The sequence below is a fragment of the Asterias rubens genome, chromosome 6 (assembly GCF_902459465.1).
Source record: "Asterias rubens chromosome 6, eAstRub1.3, whole genome shotgun sequence".
Lineage (NCBI taxonomy): Eukaryota > Metazoa > Echinodermata > Asteroidea > Forcipulatida > Asteriidae > Asterias > Asterias rubens.
The window spans coordinates 2,745,391-2,758,407 of NC_047067.1; the positions used below are offsets into that span (position 1 = coordinate 2,745,391).

A 13,017-nucleotide genomic window follows, 5' to 3' on the forward strand; every position below is an offset into this window, starting at 1 on the left:
TAGCCCTGGACCAGTAAACTCATGACCTAACGAATCTGGCAGTCCTGTGTTTTTCAATTGAATAATAATAATACCCCACTGTGTTTTATTTGTAACAGAAAGAACTAATTTTCAAATGTCGACTTGTGAGTGAGTCTGGTAACACAGTAGACCGATCCATTAAGCTCCGCCCCATTGCTTATTGACCAATCACAACGCAACTAAGGTCCGACACTAAGGTCCGACATGCGTGCGCGTATCTTGGCGCGCGCGGCAGAGTTATGCAGAAAGGCATTGGAGAGCCCCACGTGTTCTTGCTCACACGTGCGTCGTGGCTCACACGTGCGTCGTGGGCGGAGCCTACTGGATCGGTCTATTCTTTTGAGGACCAAAATACTAACCCTTGAATAAAATGAGATAGTCTTCTCTCAGTGCTTGTTCAAATATTTTTTCAAAGTTCTGTAGCAAGCTCTTTTCTTATGAAGATTCTGGTCTTGTCAAACAAATTCTGGTTTAAAAACCATTTTGAGCTACAAGCCTACTGGTCTTGGTGAATTTTATCCAAATTCGAGCCCTGTGTTGGGAGGAATGGAGGTGGGGGTCATTTCTAGCGAAAAATCATTAAGAACAGCCACATGATGTTTTAACATTTTTAACAATTTGTTTGTATGCAACATTTCTCTCAAAAGGCACCTGGATTTAGTGCATGAATTTATAATCCTTCTGTAATTGAGTTATTACTTCCACGTCCTGAAAACTCATCAAGTGAAAAATTATAAAATATCTGAGGCTGCCATTTTATAGAATACTACCATTAAGCGCTACGTTTGTAACCAAGGTGATAAGCAGAAGTGGTTACCATCCAACATTCTTGGTGATTTATATACGAGCAAATCTGGTCATAATTCTTGTAAATGGAAATTGCAATGATGATCTATATTTAGGTTCACTAATGCGAAAGCATAAGCGCATCACAACGCAGCTATTAAACGGCGGTCGGCCTATGCCGGCCCGGCTCGCATAATCGTTAAGTGATTCCTTCGGCTTGATCCCCGTGCAGGGGAGACGACAGAAGGGAAGCTGTCTTCCTCTCAACCCAGAATCCAGAGAGTTAATGATCGAGCGCAAGGTCTGTCACACTCTCCCCTCAACCGCGTTCAGATCAGGTGGCCGGTGTGTGCTAATAAACCCACATCCACTCGACCGATGCGTTGTTGTTCGTTAGCTGCTTATTGCATTTTGGGGGTTTTAGGTGCGTACGTGTAATTTACTACTTTTTCTTCTTGTCTGATTTCTTCTTATGCAGCTTTTAGCAAGGATAGCACAATCACAGAGGAAGCATGCCAACTTGAGGTAAGTCGGACTGGTTTTACTCGTTTCCTTTCGCCATTTATTCATTTGTTTTCATCCTGGGAAGATTTGTGAAGATTTCACAGCAGAGAAAGTAAACAAAATGTTCATGCTTTTATTGGTTTGTCACCATCCTTTTGTATGGACAAGTTTTATCGTCAACAAAGAAACCTGACCAATCAAAATCTCAAGAGAAATTTTGACATCGTTGATGGTACATGGTTTCTTTTGAATCAATTCTGTGAACCATCTAATGATCTGATTGATTAATTGTGGCAACATACTTTACAGTTTTTGAGGAACCGTTTTGAGAGAAAGTGTCTAAAAATTACACTGTTAATTATTTTGTTCGAGGCAACTTCACAGGAAGTTGCCTCGTTGGCACATTTTTGGCATAATATTCTCAGTCAGCATTTTCCTGTAGAAACCTTGCTCAGGGTGATATGGTCATAGTAGTGTTTTGAATAATAAGTGATATTGGAATACAATAAATATACCATGTTCATACTGTAAACTGGTTCATTTGTAAGCCCCTGTCACACTGGATGAAATTCACAGAAAATTTTTGATTTTACTTTTTTACACTTGAAAATTTGAAAACCCTGGCAAGGTCCTAAAAATTAGCTACTTCCTAGGAAATAACTACCCCTATAGGTTAGTGCTTGGTAGTATGGCTAAGCCAGATAACCACTGGGTAACCCTTACTGAGTGGTCATCCGTCCTAGGGAAACTGCCTTGAGTATTGACTTGAGGGGGTTTGGGGGGGGGGGGGGGGGGTATGTAAAACATCCTTTTAATTTCCTTGGGTTTTATTTCCCTGGGACCTGGCTCTGTAGTGTGAGAAATTCTTCACATATTTAAGGTATAATGCCTGATGGAAGGGGGTGGGGCTATTTTGCATTTTAACTCTTTCTGCGTCCTAGCTTTTAATTATCTTTCTGTTTTTGTCTTAAGGTTTTTTATTTCTTTATAGTTTTTTTGTAAATAATTATAGACTTTTAATATATGGCCAGGGATATTGGAATTGAAGGCCTTCGGGCTACAGTTTTTAGGTAAACTTTTTAAATGTATGAAAAAGCCACGAGCGCCTTACAGGCAGCTCAGGGCTGTATACTCCCCAGGGAGCTGAGAAACATTACAGGGATGTTATTGGCCCCATGACCAGGGCACTAATGTAAAGAGCATTAATACGGTTATTGTGAAATGCGCTATATAAGAATTTGTTATTATTATTATTATTATTATTTTGTTTTGTACTGTATTATGTTTGTACTTTCAATATAAACCATGTTTGTACTTTGTTTGTGTTTTTATGCCGAATAAATAATAATAATAATAATAATAATAATAATTTGAATTATATGTCTTGTAATAAAACGGACGAACCTGGCTGGGTAAATTTTAACATTTCTCAAATCTCATATGACCAGTGTAGGAAGTACAACCAGAGTACAAAATCTACTCTGGAGGACAGGGCCAAGGCTGTATAAGAATTGGGCCAGAAAAGTCAGGACCATCCAAACAAGTCCGGTTGTCTACACTGTTTTTGCACGTTTGCCAAGAGATACATCCTGTTAATAATTTGATGCCATTTGCAGTAATTTGATATACATTTACTTAGCAATTGGACAAGTAAGATCGATCTTCTTTTGGTGCTTTTTAAAGTCTAAACATTTCAAAGTCCTGCTCCTTGTGATTGTGGTCTTGTTTAAAACTTCAGGTCTGACAGTAACAATTTGAGCTATATAAATAAAATGTACACAAGGTATCAAATAAAACTGCAAATTTGCAAAATTATCTAGCAAAACAAATACAGAATTGTTTTCACCAGTGAGACGAATTACCATAGAGTGCATTTCATTAATGAGGCACTAATGCTGGTTGGATGTTGATTACAGACCCATTACGTACATCAACAGTGACGCAGTGACCAAGCAAACCTTGTTTAAAGGATTTGGGTACTTTTTGTAACACAAAACACCGTGTCCACAGATTTACATTAAACTTACACCGTTTGAAGATAATGATAGTAGAAAGCGTTCCTTAAAATATTAGTTGCTGAGGTGCTGTAGTTTTTTGAGAAATGAGTAAAACAGTGTCATGAAAATACGTTTTTACATGCTAAAATAATTGTCGTCTCATGATCACTGAGACGAAAATTATTTTCATGATATTGTTTTACTCATTTCTCAAAAACTATGGCCCTTCAGCAAGTAATATTTTCAGGGAAGCTTTCTACTCTCATTATCTTCAAACTGTGTAAGTTTAGTGTAAATCTGTAGACATTGTGTTTTTTGTCCAACAAAAAGTTTAAAGACCCTTTAAAATAACATGTATGCAATCCATGAAATTTAACCGTATTACAAGCTGTGCCCTTAAAGGCCCTTTCAAAAGCGAAGCATACAGGCCTGCTGTATGTATGGAAAAATGTGAAAAATTTAATTACACTCACAAGACGTCTTGAACAAGTAAACGTCATTAGAAACAACATGTATAAATGGACAAGGCGTCTAATTAAATTCAACTACAAGTTGAACTGTTTCAAAGAGACCCATGCCCAGTTGTCATCCATGGGGAGATGTTTTACATTGGGATGCCGTCTCGTAGTCTAGCCGACTGTATCATCTGGACCCATCCCTGGAGTGCTTGCACAGTACAAGACGGAATGAATGATCTGCCATTAGCTCACAGTCCTTGTCTAATTCATTTATTGACAACTGTCCCATGAGGTTGTGTTCTTTAATGCTGGGGCATGGCCTCTGCATCAGTCGTCGGCGATCTGGCGATATTCTGATTCTTTGCGGTCTGGGGTGTATTTGCTGATAACTCTTAAACTAAACTTGCATTTAGACGACAAATTGAAAAGTCAGTGATGCATGGAGGTGGTTGTTATCTCAGTGTAGTTCCACTCCATAACAAGTTTGCATTGTAAAAAATCATAGTTCTAAAGCAGCGAAATTGTGAAGACCACATACTATGCACCTCTTACGGTAATTTTAAATGTTGTGCAGGTCTGGTACTCAAAAAAGTGGTGCGTGGTGATTGATAAAATGAGGTCAACACTCTATATTGTAGGCCTCTACACGTTTTACTTCATATGATTTCATATTCACTATACCTTACGGAGATCGAGAACAAAACAGAAAGGGAACACAAAAGGTCTCCATAGGGGTTTATCTAAAGACCGGGGTACGTCTTCCACAAAATCTATTCGAGAATCTTAACTACACGGACACTTTCGGTAAACAGTATTGTCCAAAGGCCCACACTTCGTGTATCACAACTTATATATAAAATAACAAACCTGTAAAAATTTAGGCTCAATCGGTCATCGGAGTCGGGAGAAAATAACGGGAAAACCCACTCTTGTTTTCGCACGTTTCGCCGTGTCATGACATGTGTTTACTATAAATCCGTAATTCTCGATGTCGAGAATTGACAATTGTTTCAATGTTTTCTCAAAAAGTAAAGCATTTCGTGGAATAACATTTCAAGAGAAGTCTTTTACCATTATCTTCTGTAAACCCTGTAAGTTATTTGTAAATCTGTGAACTTTTTTTTTTTTCTGTTCCGAAATTGTATAATGGCTTTAACTACATGGACAAAGGAAAGAACAAAAGGGGTCTCTAAAGGGATGCAAAAAACAGAATGTTTGAACAAGCTACTTGTTTATAATGTCTCAGATCTTTGGCAAACCAGCTGTGCAAAGTTACATCAAACCGACATATACGCTCGCGGTTTAATCAAAACTGTATACATTTATTTGCATTTCAAAACACGAATCTCAAATTTATATCTGATTGTATGTCATTGCCTAACCATTTCTAGCATTAACAAAGTAAAGTTAATGTTGTTGGCATGAGGTCTGGACTCCAGACAACTTCGTACGCTTTAGCCGTGAAATAAAGTGCATGCTGGTTGCGCTATGTAGTGACAAAAGTTGTCATTATATACAGCATGCACATTTGTCATTGTCCAATGCACAGGAAAAATGTATTGCAATTAGTAGTTTATTTCACAAAGCACTGAGATCCAGGGTATAGTTGACGCTACTCGGGCCGACCTTGGCTCAAAACAGATAAGATCCATTTTTAGTATACCTTTGGTATTTACTCAAAAATTTGAAGGTATGTGTTGCCTTTAAATCATGATTTGCTGTATATAAGTCTTTAAGGAAACATAAGATAGATGCTCTGTTGCAGGAATATGTTGCTCACATAACGTTGTTTTTCAAGCGTAAACACAAATTCACTTCCTTGCAAGTTCCTTGAAAGATTAAACAAGTGGTTACTGGTCTGCGGACAGCGAGAGACAACACAGGACTCTTACTCTGCATCTTGTTTGTGCAGTATTCACCCTGGCATTGTAGCCAGGTCTTGTTGATTCATCCATGACATTGAGTCTTTGCTGTTATTTCCCTTCAACTCAAGAGCATGACGTTTTCTTGTTAACAAGAACCCGTATGTACGTATGTACGTGCATTTATCTGGAACAGTCAATTGCCGCTGATGAAAGGTTGACACAGATGGCTTGCTGATGGGGGAGGGAGGGGGGAGGGAGGGGGTTGCATGGGGGAGGGAGGGGGTTGCATGAAGGACAAGAGATAGAAGAAACAAATGGGGAGCTCTAGTAATCAGTCTCCGAAAAAAAATGACAAGAGTAATACATGGACATTTCATCCAGCATAAATTGCAAAGCTAAATATTTAGACTGAAAAGTTTTGTGCACTCTGAATGCTAATATTGAGTAGCAATGATGAATTTTGAGTAGCAACGGATATATTTTGTGTAGCATTTTGCTCTGCTATACAAGGGAAATTGTTCACTGAAATAGTTGTAAATATTTGGGGATATTGTTAATTCTAATATTAAGTCTAATGATGAAAGAGTTAGAGGAATTTGAAAAGAGGTTGGTTGGTTTACTCCAAATATTTTGAAATGTGTGAGCTATTTGTCCACATAAGCATAAACATACATTTTCATTTCGGGTGGGGGAACAGGGAAAATACATATTTAAGGGGATATTGACATTAACTTGTTGAGCCATTCATTTGTGCATTTAAAACAAAAAATCTCATGGGGGTGAGAGGGGGGAGGGTTCTGGTGGGCGGGAGGCTGCACACACCCTCTGCCCCCACTCTGATTATGCCACTACGGGCCAATATTGCGAAACTTCAGTATGTAAGTGTTGTAATAGAATATTCATTTTTTATTTTACCCATATTCATCGGTGTGTGTTAGCACTGTATACTCAGTACTTACCCGAGTTCTGTGAAAATAACCAGGCATATTACTCAGGTGGGATTCAAACCCACGACCTTTGCAATTCTAGACCACCGAGATTGCCCGGTGGCTAGAGGCAGTCCAATCCTATGTTTAAGCTGGGGTAAAAACAAAAAATTAATATTTGTTGTCTCTATACAAATTTAACATCTATTAAAACATGTAATAGAGTTTAAACACTACAGTTAATGCTATAGTGCTTAAGTTTGAGCAAAGATCACTGCTGACTAATAATGACAGCTTACATGTATGTTACAATTTTCATTTTAGCTGCACATGTAGTTTCCTGGTTTGTCAACTCAGAATATATTGACATGGACTTACACATCATAATCATACCTTAGAGCAAGGACTAGTAATTAGCCTTTCAAAGAATTATAATAAGAGTTGACATGAATATTGAAGTTACCCCAAGGCATGATGGCCATGACAGTGGGCAGAGGAAGCTAGCCATTATTGGCTAATGTTTTATGTATGGGCACAAGGCCGATTCAGGCCAGGGTCTTTCACTTCAGCTCCCAGAGAGAGAGAGAGAGAGAGATGGTTATCCGCATGACCTCTGCTGACCTAACTACAAATGTACATGCAACGATGACCTCTGCTCCAGTACATTTTTATTGATCATGTGACCTGTGACATCACATGTTTACTAAAGAGCCGCAGAGCCTGGACTTCCTGCAGGCACAATTTTGTATGTAAAACAGCTCAATACTAAAACGTACAATTTGCATGGAAATTGCACTGTAGGATTTGTATAAAACATTTGATTAAAGAAAAGGGAAACATACCAAACCTTCTTCAGGTTTTTGTTTTTATAAGTCATGTTAAGTCATGAAATTATGTGGAAATTAATTCACAAAGTGTAAAATTTTCCCATATTAACAGTGTTGTATCTTGCCTGCCAGAAATACCCTGGAATGTAATGGACCCCCTGTTTACAAAGGGAACATGGACTACACACTAACTGATAATGTGATACGGGCCTTGCCTTACAAATTTTACCAGCACCCACATAAGTTTGCTTAGTGCAGAAATATAATGCAGAAATAAGCTTCCTGCCAAAATGCAAGGAGTGGCAGATGGTGGGAAAGGAACCTATCCTGAAGGTGTGTTTGAGTGTGGGGGGGGGGGGTCACACATCTACTTCATGCAAACATGAGTCACGAGAATGCAAAAAAATGATGCACTTCCCCAATCAAAACTGTATCAGATGATAGTGAGTAAAATACAGTGAAACTGTCATAAATTTCAAACCAATAACAGGAAGATGATCATGATGGATCATCAGCAGGGAGTGGAATGTTAAATGTTGACCAAAGCAAAAAATGTTTGTCATTGTTGGTTATAATCTAGTTCAATCAAAAGCACTATTTTGGTTTGTGTCAGGTTTCATACCAACATCAAATCTACTGCAGGGCTTCCAACTCTCCCTGATTCTGCAGAAAGTTCCCCGAAAATAAACCAAGATTTTCATGTTCTGAAGAATATTTTGGAAAATCTCCTTATTGTAGTACAAAATCTACCTGTTTGCAAGGTGTAAATATTGGCAGCCCTGCTACTGAGTCATCTACCTTGGCATTGTGATTTTTCAGTTTTGTCTAGATTTCAGCAGAATTTCCTCAAAATCCCCTTGAGCCTTCATATTGTCTTGAGAGAAGTATACCAAAGGGAGAGAAAAACTAATGTGTCAAAACCTACAGTTTTGTCTTTCTGGTGATGCACTGGTCTGTAAATTTCTGGAAGTCATTGGGGAGGTTCAGGTCAGAAAACCATTTCCCAGAAATCTTCCCATAATATATTAAATTTCATCTGTGCATCTACCCCTGTCATATCGAAATTATGCATACAAAGCTTTGATTTTTTTCTGCCATTTTTACAATTCTGTGGGCCGAAGGCAAATTCCATTAGCGGCAATTATTTTGTAATCAAGGGAAACCCTGGAGTGCATTTCCAACAAAGAAAAACCATAGAAGGATATTAAAATAGTAGCCTTCGATTGGAAATGATGGATAATTTTGACAATTTTTTTTTTTTTGTGGGCGGGTTACGAGGTTGGATATCCAAGGAACAAATGCATCCATTTTTTGTTCCACCATCTTGTTCGTATCTCATTAAAATCTTATAAAACTGAGGCTGAAGGGGGAAATTAGTTTGGTGCCTGTTTTTATGATAACTGGTATGCATTTAGTTATCATTAGTGGAGTCAGGGAAATTGACAGATATGGTGGCAGTAGAATAATGGTATCAAAACTTGAGTAAGAAACATCTGTACTGATGAATTCTGGATATTTAATTAACATGTTCCACCCTGACATGTTCAAACATGTATTTAGCATGATTAGGCCAAGCATCCGGGACTTTGGGTCTAGAATGCCCCACAGTTTTGAAAACAAACTTGGGAGAACCTTGAGTAACTAATGACTGGACAAGTCTAGCGGTCTTGCGGTCTCTATCTTTAATAAAGAAAATGATATTAGATACTGACTTTGAATTTTTCAGACTCGGAATAAATATTTGAGCATCATTTTTTAATGTTTTTCAATTCTATTCGGTAAGTATAGTTTCCTCTATTCTAAGACAAAATGACATCAATTTTTTCATAGTGCTAAACTTGTTGAAAGTTTTTCGTCTCATTTAGATTCTGGTTGGGTTAAATAAATTCTGGACAAGTACACATTTTGAGCTTAAAGCATTGTGAAACTTGACCTAAATTCAAACTTTAAATAACAGTCTGGCAAGGAATTTTATGAATATTGGATTTGAGGCATTGCATGGTGAGGTATCAATGTATATTAATTTGGTATACAGTAACACATTGACTGTGTATAATTGCTGGGTAGATTATGTTCTTTTGAGAGCTTGTCTTGCTATATATTCTACTATACTGCAGAGTTTTTTTTTTTTGGAATTCGGGAGATTTATCTACTACCGCTGAGTAGATTTTTATTTATTTCTATGAACTCCTACTATTTATGTAAAGGAACTCAATCTGTAAATTGGAAACCATAGTGTGACTTTTCATCCATCCAAAATGCAAGGTGCCATCAGAGTAAGACTTCATGTAGAAGACTTGATGTAAACGTAGACGATACACCTTCAACTGTAGAATTGGTTTCTCGTGAGACCCCCAGCTGTGTAAATTCCATGCTGATTTAGTTTCATCGAGCTTAGAGAAAATGAGAGAACGGATCCCAGGTCCCGTTAGCTCCGGATGCAGGAGCTCCGGGAAATCTGATTGTGTACTGAGGGTTTGCAAGAACAAATCTTATTATACATGTTTATAAAAAAGGTGAAACAATTGAAACTGCAGTTGTGTGACGGCTAAAATTTATATGTTTTGTACTGAACATCTGGGAAAACAAGTTTAAACAATTTTAAAAGAATAAAAGCAGTTTTAGTTTTTGTACATTGTATTTAATGTGCTGTTTCTTGTGCTTTTTATGTGTGTGCATAAATTTGCTTTCTATTGTATTTAAGTTCAATTTTTATTGTAAAGCACATTGGTCTATTTTGGAAATGCGCTATATAAATCTTTTAATAATAATAATAATTCCTTTTGTTATATCATGTTAATTCATTGGCCATTTTAATTGCTTTTGTTGGATTTATTTTGTAAAAAAATAAATAAAAAAAATATATATATATTTAATAGGTGTTTAATTTTCATTCGCGATAATTAATAATATTTGAATCTACTCTTTAGTGGAAGGCACTAAATACACAGTATTTTTCCCAAGTCTTGTGAAAACAAAATCAACAGGCATATTATTTGGGCGGGTTGGAGTCGAACTCACAACCATTGTCATTCTAGGGCAGATGTATTACAACTAGACCAACAAGATTGCCTGGGGTCGCTACAGGGAGTTTGAATTCTAATAGTGAAACCAAATAGTATTTTTTAAACTTGATGCGAATGTAACCTTTTAAATTATTGAAGTACCTGCTGTTGAAATTCAAACTGCCTCTAGCTACTCGGGTAATCTCGGTTAAACAAAATTATTTTGAATTTCCCTTATAGAAAAATATTGCGGTTAAAATTGAATAAATAGAGTAACAGTCTACTTTTTCTCTTGAATGCAGATTTCCTAATGTTTTGCTTCGGGTTGTCAGGGAGCAAAAGTCAACTGTACTAGCAATAAATACATCTGCCCCAGGCAATCTGAAATATACTCATTTCCAAGTGGCTAGCATGCAATACATGTTACCATGGTGACAGCCATTTTTATGTGTCCAAGGTACTTATGAAGTAAACATAGGGACAGGATGAACGCTGACACCGGTGATGTGTGGCCTTCCACTTGCACTGTGTACACAGTACTCGAGTTCGTCAGGCGCAATTATTTAAATTAATAATTGTTGAAAACGGAATGCTTAGATTTTGCTGTGTACAGTGCCAGTGAACTTCTAGTTATATATATTATACACACTAAGATAAGAAGTCTTTATCTATTAAAGATTATGGTAATACATTTTTTGTTTTACCTTTCCAGGGGTCGATTTCACAAAGAGTTAGGACCAGTCCTAACTTAGGACTAGTCCTAGGAGATATACAAATTGCATGGATAGTCCTAAGTTAGGACGAGTAACTGGTCCTAACTCGAGATAAGACTAGTCCTAACTCTTTGTGAAATCCACCCCAGCTTGATACAAAGCTGCTAGGGTTATCAAGAGAAAAACAGATCACAATTTTTTAAAAAGACAAACAGAAGAAAAGATCTTTGCCAAGAACAAGTGTCGTTCCATTCTTTCAACAATTTTATTTTCGGATTCTGGTGATGATGCCATTATAGCTAGGAGTATATGCAAGTACATCTACTCACCTTCTAGTGTTCTTTATCAAATATTCAGAATTTAAAATGGTTTAACAGCTACCCTTAAATAAACATGAATACATGTATATAAGCTTGTACACTTCCTCTATAAAAGTAAAATGATGTGGCTTTCGGCAACTTGTCAAATGCCAAGGTTGCCTAATGGAAGGTAGAAGTCAGGCCTCTGTATTTTTAAAGTGGCTTGGCCCAGACTGCATCTATCTTGTATTTCAGTGCTTCTATCTGGGAAGTGAGTTGTGTGTTTTGTTTGCCATTCTTTCGGCCTTGTTGAACACGAGTTGTTGCTTTGAAACAATATTTTCCCCAACCTTAAAAAAGAAGAAGTGGTTTCCCTCCTCGCTTCTTTCAATAAGTGCTGCTCTTATTTTTCGTCGAAACATAAACTGTCGTGCACGAGCAAAGACATAATGTACAGGAAGTTTGAATTGAGAAGCAGTTCAGTTTGTAATATTACTAGAGGAGAAAATGTATAAAAGATTTATATAGATGTGAATGCGTTAAGTACACGTGTACTTTATAACAAGGATCATTACGAGTTTGTGTCTTGCTGCAATTTAAAGACCCTGGGCACTATTGGTAATTGTCAAAGACCAGTCTTCTCACTTGGTGTATCTCAACATAATGCATAGAATAACAAGCCTGTGAAAATTTGAGCTCAATTGGTCGTCAAAGTTGCGAGATAATAATGAAAGAAAAAACACCCTTGCCACACGAAGTTGTGTGCATTAAGATGCTTGATTTCGAGACCTCAAATTCTATAAAATCTAAGGTCTCAAAATCAAATTCGTGGAAATTTACTTCTTTCTCGAAAACTATGCTACTTCTGAGGGACCTGTTTCTCACAATGTTTTATACGACCAACAGCTCTCCATTACTCGTTACCAAGTTAAGTTTTATGCTTATAATTATTTTGAGTAATTACCAATAGTGTCCCTAGAGATTGAAGGTTCTATTATTTCTGAGTAGGATGAAACCTTCTGCCTCACATTTATGTAAGGAAACCAAATTGCTGTGTAAGTCACAAAAATAACCAGAAGTTCTTGAGACATTTTGAGAATTACTTCAGTTGGAAAGACGTTCTGCATTCTTTAAACCAAGTCTGAGGAGTTTTTTCTCAGAAATTAGTTAGAGGTTGGAGGTTCCATTATTGCTGAGTAGGATGCAGCCTTCTCCCACACAAGTAAAAAATAAATGAACCCAATTTGCTGTATGTGTCACGAAAATAAGTTCTTGAGAAATTTTAAAAATTACTTCAGTAGGAAAGACATTCTGCATTTTTTACACTAAGAGGAATTTTTTCGCAGAAATATAATTCATTACTCAGAGATTGAAGGTTCCATTGTGTAGGATGTAACCTTCTGCCTAATTTTATGAAAGGAAACCCAAATTGCTGTGTACGTCCCAAACATAACCAGAAGTTCTTGAACATTTTTGAGAATTATTTCAAGGAAAAATGATCTGCATGCTTTACACCAGTACAGTCTCAGAAGACAATTAAAGGCAGTGGACACTTTTGGTAATTTTTACTCATCAAGATAAATAATAGCATAAAACCTTACTCGGTAATGGGGAGC

The 13,017-nt window shown here is 37.1% G+C and overlaps 1 protein-coding gene across 1 annotated transcript in view; it reads left to right on the forward strand.

The window, feature by feature from the left end:
- LOC117291344 (cyclin-dependent kinase 14-like) overlaps nt 1-13,017 on the forward strand; it is a 73,900-nt gene that overhangs the window by 24,494 nt on the left and 36,389 nt on the right. Inside the window, exon 3 of the mRNA XM_033772988.1 lies at nt 1,286-1,332. Within this exon, the coding sequence (XP_033628879.1) occupies nt 1,286-1,332 (47 nt within the window). The remainder of the gene's footprint in view (nt 1-1,285; nt 1,333-13,017) is intronic.